This window comes from Ranitomeya variabilis, chromosome 5, assembly GCF_051348905.1.
Source record: "Ranitomeya variabilis isolate aRanVar5 chromosome 5, aRanVar5.hap1, whole genome shotgun sequence".
Taxonomy (NCBI): Eukaryota; Metazoa; Chordata; class Amphibia; order Anura; family Dendrobatidae; genus Ranitomeya; species Ranitomeya variabilis.
The window spans coordinates 320,161,151-320,176,570 of NC_135236.1; the positions used below are offsets into that span (position 1 = coordinate 320,161,151).

A 15,420-nucleotide genomic window follows, 5' to 3' on the forward strand; every position below is an offset into this window, starting at 1 on the left:
TGTGACGGGGCCTTTAGGCTATGTGCACACAATGCGTTTTTGATGTGTTTTCACAGAATTTTTTTACTCGTGTAAATACTCCAAAAACGCAATGGAATACTAGAGCAAGGTAATTCAATATCATTCCTGAAGTGTTGTGCACATGATTCGGAAATTTCCATCCCTATTTGCAGCATTTATTTTCTGCAGCATGTCAATTCTTTTTGCATTTCTGCAGAGTTTTTGACTCATTGACTTCAATTGAGTCAGTGAAATCTGTGGCAAAAACGCTGCGCATTTGCTGGAGAATTGCTGCCAAAAACGCTGCCAATTGTCAAAGGGAAATGGGCTTAGAATATGTGTGTCTGTCTATGTGTCTGTATGTTCTGTGTGTGTCTGTCTGTGTGTCTGTGTGTGTACCCAGGTGTCGCCTGATGGGACTACTACTCCCATCCAGCTACATGTTTTGTCACATATAACTGAGACAGCATGAGCTGATGAAGGGAGAATAATCTCATCATCCGGTGCCTGTGTTCAATTGTAAAAAAAAATCAAAACATTTACATATTCACATACAAAATACATAGTCACCTAATACCCAATGCCCGTGTCTCCTGCAAACAATCAAAAATAATAAACCAACATATACCTTTCAGCCATAGTCCATTTAATGCTGAGTGTCCCACTGTGATCTCACATGTAGAACAGTCTCTACCTGGCTTTCGGCGATACACTGACAGGAGGTAATCGTTCTCTCAGTGTATCAGTGAGCCGCTGTGAGAGTTCACCGGAGTTCATGAACTTTTCATCTCCGGTGCTCTCACTTGCGGCACTGCTGTATGGGAAAGTTCTCAGACAGCGTTAGTGCCATAAGTGAGAGCACCAGAGCTGATGAACTCTGGTGAACTCTCACGGTGGCTCAGTGATGCACTGAGGGAGTGATCACCTCCTGTCAGTGTATCGCTGGAGGCCGGGTAGAGCGGTCACATCTCCCGATATGACTGTTCTACACGTGGGATCGCCATGGGACATTCAATATTAAATGGACTGCGTTGGACAGGATAGTATTATTTGTTGGTTTTATTATTTTTAGATTGTTTGCAGGGGATGAGGGTGTCAGGGATTAGGCGTTCAGTAAGTATGGTAAATTTAGATTCAGTAAAGAAGTCTGTGATTATTTCAAATAAATGACTTTATTCTGGGTGTCTGTGTTTTATACAATATCACTATGGAGTTAGTAATGGATAGGTGTCTTGTAGATGCCTCTCCATTACTAACCTGTGGGCTTCATGTCACCTGACAATACAAAGTTGACATCAACCGCACAAATATGAACCCCACTTGCCACCGCTAAAGGGCAAGTGGGAAGAGCAAAGTTAAGTGCCAGAACTGGCACATCTATAAGATGTGCCATTTCTGGGGCAGCTGAGAGCTGATGTTTTTAACCTGGGGGATGCCAATATCCATGGCCCCTTCCCTGGCTATTAATATCAGCCCCCAGCTGTCTGCCTAGCCTTTGCTGATTCGAATTTATAAGGGGACCACATGTCAATTTTTTTCAGGCTTGCCCTTGTAAACTAGCCAGTAAAAACTAAGCAAACAGCTGTGATCTGATATTACTAGTCTGGGAACCTTTGCCATTGGCTTTCCCTCTGCTGGTTATTAAAATTCTGTGGGAGCCCACGCAATTTTAAAAAAAATCTTTTGAAATATAAACATATTGCATTTCACGCAGATTTCTGACAGTTGTTTTTTTTTTGTTACAGCATATGTAGGTTAATTATGTTATTGCTCCTACATAGGCTGGTGTGTGTGTGTGTGTCTTTATTTAATATTAATGAGGTTGAACAAGAAAATGACATCACAATTCTTTTTTTAATAATATATTGTTATATAACTCTATGGATTTACAAAAATGCATGAAAAAACACATAAAAAATGCGCATATTTACAGTTGCGTTTTTCTGCCAAGGGATGCAGAAACCTTGCAGAAATTTCTGCAAGCAGATACACAATGTGCGTGCATAGCCTTAATAAGAAACATCACTTTTTGTGATATTCTGCCCATTTCTGCTCTTCAAAGTGCTTTTTTATCCATATGTCTTAATATGAACTTATATGCAATTAATCAATATTTCTAGTCATGAAATTACGTTTCTTCAAAATTAGCTTCAGTTCATGTGGTTTGTAAGCATAGACATAGCCTAGTTATATTATTCTCTTGTTTGCCTTTAGCAGAACATATATTTTAATTTTCTCAGAAATTAGACTACACTAATAATCTTAATAATCTTTGCTTTGCTTCCAGAATGACATTGGAGGCCAGCGCAGTTTGATAAATAAATGGACTACGTTTCTGAAGGCCCGTTTGGTGTGCTCCATACCTGGTCCAGATGGAGGGGACACATTCTTTGATGAACTGCGTAAGTTGATTGGAATCTCACTTATCAGTCATCTTTTTCAGCCATATATAAAACATCAGTTTGATATGCAGCCGTGGCCCGTGAATGATAGAATGCTTTCCATTGCTTCAGGAAAGTGTCTTGTAAGTTGACCTTCCAGATATACAGCGCTGTCACCTGGACAGTCATAAACAGTAAATCTGACTTCATATATAACATTCATTCCAGATTCTTAGATCACAAAGTATGATAAATTAGAATGAATTTCACCTGTCTAATTTTGCTTCTCAGTACGGTTTCTATGTTATATGATGTGTACAGTTTTATATCTCATGACATGTCTTATCTTGATAACAGCTTTTGATGAAAATATAATTGGCAGTTGTATTATTGACCTCAGAAAAGCTGATTGCTGCATAAATGCTGCACAATCTCATCCAGGTCACTTCCTGTTAAGAAATATTTTATCATGATTTATTTTGGAGATGAGTGACATAGCTCAGGTAGTCAGACATGTGTAGACAAATATTTCAACTTATGGGTAACAATTATAAAATAGGATTTTGGGTGGAAAATGATCAATATTACGTAATTATTTATATTTATTTATTATCATTGTAATTTGTATGTTTTGTGTTATTTGTTGTGTACCTCAAGCATAGTGATAGTATTATAAAAATGTTTTAAAAATTTAAAATTTGTCACAGTTGAGAATTGAAACAATTTTTTTTTCATATCCAGAGGCTAACAATCCAATAACTATATCAACTGTGAATTTGTTTCAGATGTACTCAGTCTAGGACATTTTCCACAAGCATGATAATCAGGGTATATAAAGTATATCAGACTGAAGATGTCACAACTCTAATGTCAGGTGCCCGTGTACCAGGGGCTCCTTTCCTGTCCCTAACGCTAGGAGGTGCCCTAGCTCACCGTTTCCCAGTTTATTTTTGAAAGTGAAGATCCTGGGGCTACGTACCTTGCCTTAGCTCCTGAATTGCCCTCAGTCTGTACTCTTCCCCCACCTCGGGGTGAGGGAAGTAGTAGTGCACCATAGTACACCAACCAGCCTAACAAGGTAATACAAACAGGGGTAACGGAAAATACCAAACATACAAATATACACTCACACATAACAGGGTATGGTCCAGGGAGTGAAGGATGGGGTTAAACCAAAGTAGGAGAAGGAAGGGAATTATCTCACTTACAAAAACCAAGCAACAGTCACAGATAAATCCATCAACCTCCTTCTCAAATAACCACTAACAACTTCCCTCCAAGCCATGCAGCATAAGCTAGCTCTGACCCGGATTATATAGGGGATGGGAGTGGCTGACAGTGCACAGCTGAGAGTCTTAGCTCCCAGAGCTTTCGACATGGCAGATTAACCACTGCATTGCCTAAATAAACACCATTTAATAAGTTGGTGAAGCTCTTCTTTTCAGATTCTGTGGTCTTCTGGCTCCTCTCTGTCACGGTAAACCCATGACAGAAGATCAGAGAATTGATTAGCCTACATCGAAAAACCTAGGGCCCCAAAAGTGTTTTTCTCAAAATTCTGTTGCAAAACACTTTGATAGGCCTCAAAAGTTTTGCACAACTTAAAGGGGTATCCCCAACCCCAAGATCCGATCACAATATATAGTAGGTGTAACAAGAATAATATTAGCAAGTACCTTAAATTAGAAATGTCATTGTTTTAGCTATTTTACTGCTGGATATAGCAACATTAATTCCACAGTGCTTTACAGACATCATTATATTGTTCTTTTAATTACCTCTGTCGCTTACCTCATTTGAAGGGCATTGCAGTAGCATAGATATATGCAAAAGTGTGCAAATTCTGGCATTTCTATACCAGCTTCACCAAGGTTCACTAAAAGGGGTGGAGTGGGGGTGGGACAAGGGCATGAACCACAGCTTGTTTAATTCATGATGAGCTATGGCATACCTTATGGAAGAAATCTTATTCCTGTCCCTGATTGGAGTAAGATTTGTGGCGAGATGCACTGAGGCACACTTCACTGTTTAGATGCACCAGATTCATTAATAGACATGCGCCTCTTAAGGACTTCAACATGTCCTCTCATCAAGACTGGGTTTTTCACTGGCTTTGGTATATCAACTTTTTATTTTACAATAAGTGTCAATTATGTACAACTGCAAAAACTGTAATTTAGTAAACTCCCACTCACGTGTTGAATTCAGGAACCAACAGTTATGGCGCATACACATGGTCATTTTACTGCATATGAATTGTATTTTCTTTGTTGGATTCTGGATGGATCTGATGGCAAAAACGTGCCTTGCTTGTAGCAACACGTATTTGCAGAGATAGTCTTCCAGTCAACATACATCATTTTATATAAGGAAGATATACATAGGCACAATATAATGTCATAGACAGACTGCCAAAGTAAGTAGTTTATTTGTTCTATAAACAAATTCTATTTAAAAATATTTGGCCACATTTATGAAGAGACCTGCGCAAAAAAATTTATTTTTTTCTTTTTTTTTCCACTGCCCATCTAAATAAAGTTGGCCAACAGATCCAGCACACTCTCTGAAACTGGCATAAATCATACAGAAAATCTGCTTCATCTCATAGTTGACATAAATTTCAATTTTCGTCGCATGGGTCACCCAAGATGTGCCAATTTGGCACATTTTACTTCAGAGAGCTTTTTGTTAAGACTGGAATAAGAATACCATTTTTTATTAAAGGGAACCTGTCACCACGTTTTTGGAAGATGGGATAAAAATAGCGTTAAATAGGGGCAGAGGTGGGCATTACATTAGTGTGTTTGTTATGCGTTTATTACCCACCTAAGTTGCCGAAATACCTTTGCAAAGTCTCCGTTTTCGCCTGTCAATCAGGCTGGTCTGGTCAAAAGGGCGTTGTCTTCCCCCAGATTTTGCGTAGTTTTCCGTTGGTGGCGTAGTGGTGTGCGCATGCCCAAGGTCCCGAATCCTCTGCCAGGGGATTTAAAAGAGCGCGCTGTTCGTTTTCATTGGTGATCGGTGGGCGCGGCCATCTTCCTTTGGCCGCGCGTGCGCAGAAGCGGCGCTCTGCTGGCCGCGGCTTCAGGAAAATGGCCGCCGCGATATCCATCTGCACACGCGCGGCATCCCGCGGCCATTTTCCTGAAGCCGCGGCCAGCAGAGCGCCGCTTCTGCGCACGCGCGGCCAAAGGAAGATGGCCGCGCCCACCGATCACCAATGAAAACGAACAGCGCGCTCTTTTAAATCCCCTGGCAGAGGGTTCAGGACTTTGGGCATGTGCACACCACTACGCCACCAACGGAAAACTACGCAAAATCTGGGGGAAGACAACGCCCTTTTGACCAGACCAGCCTGATTGACAGGCGAAAACGGAGACTTTGCAAAGGTATTTCGGCAACTTAGGTGGGTAATAAACGCATAACAAACACACTAATGTAACGCCCACCTCTGCCCCTATTTAACGCTATTTTTATCCCATCTTCCAAAAACGTGGTGACAGGTTCCCTTTAAATATCGCCCATAGCTTTTATGTACAAGTATATATATATATATATATATATATATATATATATATATATATATATATATATATATATATATATATATATATATATCTTATCTTAGTCAGTATTGACTGTAAATGGAAAAAAATTGCCAATGATTAGTATACAGCTCTGGCAAAAATTAAGAGACCACCACATCAAAACCCTGTCATGGGCAGCCCAATCTCCAAACCTGAACCCCATTGAAAACCTCTGGAATGTAATCAAGAGGATGATGGATGGTCACAGGCCATCAAACAAAGAAGAACTGCTTACATTTTATGTGCCAGGAGCAGCATGAAAGACTGGTGGAAAGCATGCCAAGACACATGAAAGCTGTGATTAAAAATCATGGTTATTCCACAAAATATTGATTTCTGAACTCTTCCTGAGTTAAAACATTAGTATTGTTGTTTCTAAGCGAGTATGAACTTGTTTTCTTTGCATTATTTGAGGTCTGACAGCACTGTTTTTTTTTTTTTTAATTTTGACCATTTCTCCTTTTCAAAAAAAAATACAAAATGTATTGATTTGAAATTTGGAGACATGTTGTCAGAGGTTTATAGAATAATAGAATAAGTTGTCAGAGGTTTATAGAAAAATCTACATTTTACTCAAGAATATACCTATAAAGAGAAAAATCAGTCAAACTGAACATTTTGCAGTGATCTCTTAATTTTTGCCAGACCTGTATGCTTTTAGACCAATAATTTTCTGTGATCGTATTGTAATCTGTTCAAAACAATTTATATCCTTTCTTATCTTATAATGTTGGTAACTTAAGTGTTTTCACTTTTACCCTTTATAGAAGATGTATTTTTACTTCCAACCAAGGATGATCGGAATCCAGTTGTGTATGGGATCTTCACTTCCACAAGGTATTGCTTCTGTTCTAGCTGTGGATTTCACTATCCTCTGTGAATTCCTTCAGATGGAAGCACTTTCACAGTTTATTATTATTTCATTAACGAAACATCAAATCACCAAGGACAGGAATGAGGAATATAAACACATGTCTGATTACTCGAAAATATAAGTAAAATCTTCTACTAGTGTCCACCTGCTTGATATTGGCTTGAACCTAGCCTCTCCTCACCGGAGCAATGGATCATCATCCTTGACATAGCAGACTAATTATTCTGTATGCTCTATTTGGAGAGGTTTGCCGGAACATTCCAAGTATGTTGATTTTAAATTGACCTTGTTCTCGTGATACTCCAGAGGAAGTCAAAAGAGGCTAGACTTATGTCAGACGGGATAACTACCGTATATCTCTAATTTTCAATATGCTCAATAGCTTGTCAAGTAATGTAACTCTAGGGCTTAGCAAAAAAAATACCCTAAAAAAATTAATTCAATAAGAACTGATAGTCCAGATCAACTTTACAAAAACCAGAAGTATCTTTAATCATCATTCATCAATATCTGAAATTACAAATCTGAGGTTAAACATGATTAATTTAAAACCTTTTACCCTTACTGTTGTATGTATGATAAATTTGCATTTAAAAGGGAAATAAGGAAACAATAGTATTTTTTTAAATTTTCTAATTTTTCAAATAAATCATGACAGTTTCTTCAAACCTCTGTAGAATACACCTTGAATTAGGATTTAATGCAGTCCATTAAAATCATTGAGTCCTTAAATATAAAAATTACATCCAGACTACCAAAGAAGTCCGAAGATAGATGTAGTTAATGGTAATAGCTGCTTCTTATTTTTTCACCTGACCTTTTAATAATAGGAATCATTATGACTTTAACATATGGTCCATTAAATCTATGTGATCTATGAGCCATAATCCCTGGGATGATGTCACACAGAACCTTTCATAGTAAACGTGTACTAGGCATAAGTTGAGTAATTAAGGTATGCTACCAAAATCAGGGAAAATGTTTCTTCCATGTGTACCATTCTTGAACTTGAAGTAGCCCCTCACTGAGTGATCTCATTATTCCGTCGTGTTGTTTTAATATGATGTATAGCAGAGCTGTCGGAATTGTTTTGATTTTTATCTCCAGTTCACGCATTAGCAGATTTACATTTATGCCAAAAGAATTTTGTCTTTTTTTTCTGCAAGCATTGAAAAAAATTATTAGTGGTGGAAAAACGACACTTAGATGGAGTCGTTTCTAAAGTAAAAAAAACGGTTACAATATTTTACAATATTTTGGATGATTCTTATTAATTGCTCATCTTAACATCTGCAAATTTTTTTTTCTTTTAGCTCAATATTTAAAGCATCTGCAGTATGTGTCTATAGCATGGCGGATATAAGGGGAGTGTTCAATGGTCCTTATGCTCATAAAGAGAGTCCGGATCACAAGTGGGTACAATATGATGGAAGAATCCCTTACCCGCGCCCAGGCACAGTATGTAACTTTTTTTTTTTTTACTGTAGTTTAAATTTGTAAAATTGCTTCCTATTTGTATTGGTCAAACATAGTGTAAAATCTGCTACTTTTTCTTTCAATCCCTTTTGTCCTTCGTCACACTAAGACAATCTTAAGGGTGGAGATACCAGGTGAAGGGCACTCCCACAAAAGCAGAAGTAATAAAATGGAAAAAATACCAAAAAAGTACCAGAAGAATAAAATAAAAATGTATTTGAAAAACAAAATGCATTTCGGCTGTATCCAGCCTTCCTCAACGTGTTGTGTTTTTTAAATTCATTTTTATTTTGTTCTTCTGGTACTTTTTAGATAATTTTTCTCTTTGATTACATCTGCTATCATGGGAGTGCCTTTCCCCTGGTATCTCCAGCCTCATTACACACTGTCAGCACTCCCTCGGAGGAATTTCCATCAGCACACCAGATTGGCTGCACCCATTAGATTCATTCCATGCTTTTTTAGAAGTTGGGTCCAAATATGCATAACTTCATCAGGTGAGCAAATTCCAGGTTTTTGATTTTAATCTCTCTTTTTTAAACTTACGACGCACAGAAAGCGCTTCTTCTCGCCTTTTCACCTTAAGGGAATTCCACTATTGGTATAGTTAGACAATCTTGTATTGTGTTGTCAAACACTTTGCATCTGTTTTTCTAGATCGCATTAAGACTTATCATAATTACATTTTATTGCTAACTGACTAACTACTTCATGTTTTATGACAGTTGTGACCTGTGTTGCAATACATCTCTGGGAGACATCTTTTACAATACTTTATGCTCATGACTAATCTTTTTCCGGTAGTCGTTCCATCTAATAACATGCTTCAGCTTGTGGTAATGGAATCTCTAAAAAATGTTTGTGTTTTATTTGAAAACAGTGACTTCAGCATTTTCAATTCCTTGGTTTTGTTTTTCACCTGAAATAGCTCATTAATATTTCATATTTAGGAATTGGCAGACATCATGGCACTTTTGCAACTTGATGAAGTTGAGTTTGGCAATTGAAACATAGAAAGCCTGTATTATTCAGTGAATTGAATTTTTAAACTTCCTTAGGTTTTCTTGGTCGCTTTACCTAGGATGCCATCCAAATATTGATTTTCACTTGTTAGTAATGTATGTCAACCGCAAAATGAATTTGACATAGAAAGTGTTATTTCAAATAACTCAGATCCTTCCTGAGATCACGTTAAGATTTTTAGGGTTTATGCAATTGAACCTGTCACTCAGATTTTATTGAGTAACATATATTTCATTAAAAAATTGGTATTGGGAATGATAATAGTTCAAAAGATTAACAAAATCTTTAAAATGGTTAATGACGAAAATAAACTTCATTTTATATATTTATTTTCTGAGGGCCCAGATGCAACAACAGAAATGACTTTAGTAATTGACTGATTTACTCTCCAAAGGCACTTTGAGTTCATTTTAAAGAAAAGCACAATACAAATGTTTAGGGTTTGTTTTTTGTTTTAAATAGTAGTGTTCAAAGCAGATTGTCCTCACAGTAGAAGAAGATTTTTGCTGTGGAATTTGATTACAGCATGATGTAAGTAGGGGGAGATAGTCTGATTTCAGCGGTGTATCACTTATGTGGCTGCTTACTGCATCTTTAATAAAATCCCTGTTTTTTTCTGCTGTAGCTATAGCAGCGGTCAAAATGCTGAGCTGTGTATGACCCCACCCACACCACTGCTTTGGCATGTTCCTGTATATACTGCATATTGTTAGCAAGCTGCCAATCAATGGTGGGGGTGAGGTTACACAGATTAGCATGAAAGAGTAAAGGCCCCGTCTCACATAGCGAGATCGCTAGCGAGATCGCTGCTGATTCACAAGTTTTGTGACGCAACAGCGACCTCGCTATGTTTGACACGTAGCAGCGACCAGGCCCCTGCTGCGAGATCGCTGGTCGTGTCGGAATGGCCTGGGCCGTTTTTTGATCGTTGAGGCCCCGCTGACATCGCTGAATCGGTGTGTGTGACACCGATCCAGCGATGTCTTCACTGGTAACCAGGGTAAACATCGGGTTACTAAGCGCAGGGCCGCGCTTAGTAACCCGATGTTTACCCTGGTTACCAGCGTAAATGTAAAAAAAAACAAACAGTACATACTCACCATCTGATGTCCGTCAGGTCCCCTGCCGTCTGCTTCCTGCTCTGACTGAGTGCCGCCGTACAGTGAGAGCACAGCGCAGCAGTGACGTCACCGCTGCGCTCTGCTCTCACTGTACGGCGGCACTCAGAGCAGGAAGCAGACGGCAAGGGACCTGATGGACATCAGATGGTGAGTATGTACTGTTTGTTTTTTTTGGTAACCAGGGTAAACATCGGGTTACTAAGCGCGGCCCTGCGCTTAGTAACCCGATGTTTACCCTGGTTACCCGGGTGCTGCAGGGGGACTTCGGCATCGTTGAAGACAGTTTCAACGATGCCAAAGTCGTTCCCCTGATCGTTGGTCGCTGGAGAGAGCTGTCTGTGTGACAGCTCCCCAGCGACCACACAGCGACAAAACAGCGACGCTGCAGCGATCAGCATCGTTGTCTGTATCGCTGCAGCGTCGCTGTGTGTGACGAGGCCTTTAGGCTATGCACCAGATTTGGTGCATCTTATAGATATGCCTTTTCTGGGGCAGGTGAGAGCTGATGTTTTAATCTGGGAGGAGGCCAATATCAATGGCCCCTTCCCAGGCTATTAATATCAGGCTGTAGCTGTCTGCTTGTCTTTGCTATTCAGATTTTATAGGGGGACCCTGTATTCAATTTTTTCTGGAGTCCCCCTGTAAACTAGCCAGTAAAGGCTAAGCAAACAGCTGTTAGCTGAATTTAATAGCCTGGGAACCTTTATGGTTACTGGCTAATTCCCAGAATATTAACATCAGCCCTCAGCCATCTGCTTTCACTCTGCTGGTTATGAAAATGACACGAGAGCCCACACTATTTTTTTCAGAAAGATCATCTTTTAATAATTAAATACATGTACAGTAATCTGCGCAAGCACTGTACTAATTGTATTTGTCACTGACATCTATATATATCTATCGGCACATTCCATGTATAAGAAGAAAAAGGGCACTCACCAGTCTTCACGATTTCAGTCCTTTATTGCAAATAAATCCAGATAAAATTCATGGCCGGGGGAGAGGGAGCCGAAGCTCGTGTGAGCAGGGAAAAGACAGGGACTTAGCTGTTTTGCGCTGTGCTTGCGCTTCTACAGGTCAGTTTGTGCACAGGTGAGACGGCGGAAATGTAGTGTCAGCCATGACACAACCCCCCGCCAGAACCCCTCCCACAAACCATAAAATACACAACATTAAAATAGCACCTCATAAAACCAATGCCTATATCTAGGCTAAATAAACACTTTCACCAAGGCTGACAACCAAAGCGTATACAATTATTCCAGAGATGGTACTTCAACTCACAAATTATTAAACATTCTATCTTAACTATCGAAAACAGAAAACTATTAAACACAGCTATAGTTATTATCATTACCACACAGTACCGCTAACATTAAAGACAGATTAAAGGAAGATTAAAGGAAAATCGATATATCCACCCTATCGTTAAAGCCCAATGGCCCCAATGCGTTACTGTGCATAATCCATCTTGCCTCACATCTGAGGAGCAAGTTGTCTAAATCGCCCCCTCGCGCCGGCAGACCAACTTTCTCAATCCCAGCAAAGGTAAGAATCTCAGTGTTACCGCCGTGTTTCTCTCTCACATGCGCAATCAAACGCGGTACTCCTTTCCCTGATGTCACTGACCTGCAATGCTCACGAAAACGGACATATAGTGGCCGGATTGTTTTCCTACGTAGTAATATCTACAGGGACAGAAGATCACGTATACTACGTGATCTGTCCTACATGTTATGAAATCTTTGACCATATGCTCTACTGCGCCTATATGTAAAAGCCAATCTGTTACGTGCTGTTTACAACACGGACAATGCCCGCACTTGAAGTTACCTTTAGGGACCGTAGCATTTAGCCAATTCTGATTCGATCTAACAATCCGATTTTTCACCAATTTATCTCTCAACCTGACACTTCTTTTGTTGGCTATTAGGGGGCCTCTAGCTACTACCTCAGCTAGCTCTTTATCCCGCCCTAAAATGTGCCAATTTTTCTTAATGGCCAGCCGTATTTGCTGATCCATATTACTGTATTGGAAACAAAAAGTGAACCTTTTCCCTAGATTAGCCCTAAGGGCAGGTACTTTCTTCTTGCTAAACTCCTCTCACTTACCACCTTCTCCTTCGCTGCCAACAATACATTTTCTGGATAACCCCTTTGTTTAAATCTGGCTTCCATCTCCATATATATCTATCGATTCTCGCATACTTGTGCCGAATTTCTGTTTGGTGATTGTTTTCCGATCATATTCGCTCATCTCTAGCCCCATCACCTGTCTTGTGTATAGTTGATAGTGATTGTTGGTGTGATATTCCATTCACCAGATTTATTATGATTATAGTTACTATGAGATCAAAAAATCAAGGTATAGCTGCACGAAACTTTTTTGTGTTTCTTACTGTGGGTTGCCTTTAATAGGATATCCATGTCAGCAAATATAGTTGAAAAGAAAGATTTTCTACAACATTGCTCCTTGGTGCAGATCTTCTTTAAACTCTCACAACTACTCAAACATTGACTTTAATTGTTTTACTTGCACCATACAGGCATCTATCCATCATGTGTACTTTATCATAGGTTACAAATTACATGCCTAACGGCTGACCCTTAGGTCAAAAGGTAATTTGGCCTTTATCGTAGTGGTGTCTAGTGTGTGGCACTTGTTTTGACTTGTACTCAGTTGTTTCCTGCTTATAAGAATGCACACATGACAATGCACAAACACTCCATCACCTCTGTGATTGACAGTTATGTTCTCAGGGCACAAAATTCCTAAACATATCTGTTTGTGCCATGCCCAGCATGGTAATTACAATGTGGTAACAAAAGAAGCACATACAATCTGTCAAGCTCCAGACCTAAATGACTGACTTCAGATAGATTTTTTTTATTCACGTAGATGGATATAAATAAAATTATATCAACATTCCCATTCCGTACAATTCATTGTAAACTTTCAGTGACATGTTGCAGTCTATGGATGTAATCATTATCAAACACGTTAACGCTGGCACTACAAAATGTTGTTTTATTTCTCTCAAGAAATACACAGTGTCATGGCATTGTTTTCTCATCACTAGTCATTATGTAGATGGAAAGTTTCTGTATAACTTCCATCAAACTGCTAATTAGCAAATTGGACAACCATAAAATTTATTCAGCGGCAGTATAGGCAAAGTGTTTTTAGTGATGCTGTTTTTCCTACAGCTAAAGAAAATATAATGTTTAATTTGGAATATTATTGTTTTCTTAATTGCTCGAAAAGAGGACAGTAACCTTTGATTGCCCTCACTGGTGTCTTGTGGGACACATTGAGAAGGCTTTAGTGTAAATACAGTTATGTTTATACAGCTTTTATCTGAACTAACATCAGCATCTAAAAATTCCGAGGAAGATCAGAAATGCGTTCACTGTTTCCAGTTTTATTATTGTTAATACAATGAGCATGCTATTACTTTCCTATGTAATGTCTAAACATTTCATCATATGAAATGAAACTGATATATAGATAGATAGATAGATAGATAGATAGATATTACTCTGTTGCCACCCAAACATACTCATAACAACATAACAGGTACCTGTTGCAACCATTTGCATAACCATATTTCAGTAGGAGAAATGTAACGCTGTATACATGTGGTCCCAATCCAACCCAAGTAGCCAAGATTTTTTTAAGTATATTTGAAGGATCAGAGGATTGGATGCCATGTAAAAACTGAACTAATTACCCTTGTCATGTATTTTAACAAAATTACTAATGCAATGATTTTTTTTTTCTATCGAATGTAAATGAGTCTTTCTTTAAAAAAAAAAGTGATGGCCATGGAGACTTTGACAAATTTGCAGTCACTCGTATGTAGCATCTTATCAGTAAATCATGTACAAAGAAGAATAACAAGATGCTTCACTTTCACTCTGTTTAAATAAAATGTTGCTTGAGTTCCTGCTCCATCTAAACAGTGGAAAACAAGTGTGCACATATAAAATAGACTTAAAAAGCGCAAATAGGATAATGAACCAGGACCAAAGAAAAAAAGCTGCAAAACACACAAAAGTAGACAAAAACATGTGCAAAAACAATGGTTAATGGAAGCATTTGTGTCCTCCATTGATTTGCACACACACTACACTGTGGAATATGAATAAATCTATTGTCTCCATACAGTGGTGTAACTAGAGTCCGATTGACCACGGTGCAAAATTTGGATCTGCCCCCACACACCCACCCACCCCCACCCTCCCCCACATGGTGGTCAGATGGGCATGATTACGGTCACAACTTCTTACGCCCCTGTCTCCATACCGTCGTTATTCATCATCCTGCCTTTTGTAAGACAATGTTAAAGAGCAGGTGCACTGATCTGCACTTGTGTCAAGGTACAAGATATATTCTCTGTTTCATTTATCTTTATCTTTGTGGATCAGTCTATATTCTGGCTTTTATTAATTGAAGGAACTTTATTCTTTGGAAAAACAAGAGATTAATATCTTGTTCAAACATCAGCAGACGCCACAGTTTAATTTTCATGGTTACAATATGCGTCATTGATAAATAAACATGTTCTGCTACAAAGTCTTCATTTTACAAATGGAGACATGAGGACCATTTATTAAACGCCTTTGTGAACAGTGCTTTGAGTGGATCATCTGTTAATAATCCCATATAATAGAGAACATAAGTGTTGGTCTATGATTGTGTATTATAAGGGATTCTCCTGAGCAAATATTAGTTTTCCAAAATGAAACCACTAGCTATTTCTGTTGGAACATTTATTTGTATATTTTTTCTGTTTGTTTTGTAAAGTGAGTGTAACATCATATCCATCAGATGCACAATGGAAATGGATATTGCTGAATTTCTCTAGAAATTCTATAGACATCTCCTTTGAATGATGGTAGCCTTGAACTTTGTTGATTCACTTAATATGGTCATACTTTGATTGACATTTTATTTG

At 38.6% G+C, this 15,420-nt stretch overlaps 1 protein-coding gene across 2 annotated transcripts in view; it reads left to right on the top strand.

The window, feature by feature from the left end:
• The window catches only part of SEMA3D (semaphorin 3D), a 312,494-nt gene that overhangs the window by 200,262 nt on the left and 96,812 nt on the right, over positions 1–15,420 (top strand). For both annotated transcript variants that reach the window (XM_077264655.1, XM_077264654.1), the window contains exons 9-11: positions 2,288–2,402; positions 6,736–6,805; positions 8,156–8,300. In XM_077264655.1, coding sequence (XP_077120770.1) covers positions 2,288–2,402; positions 6,736–6,805; positions 8,156–8,300 — 330 coding nt within the window. The remainder of the gene's footprint in view (positions 1–2,287; positions 2,403–6,735; positions 6,806–8,155; positions 8,301–15,420) is intronic.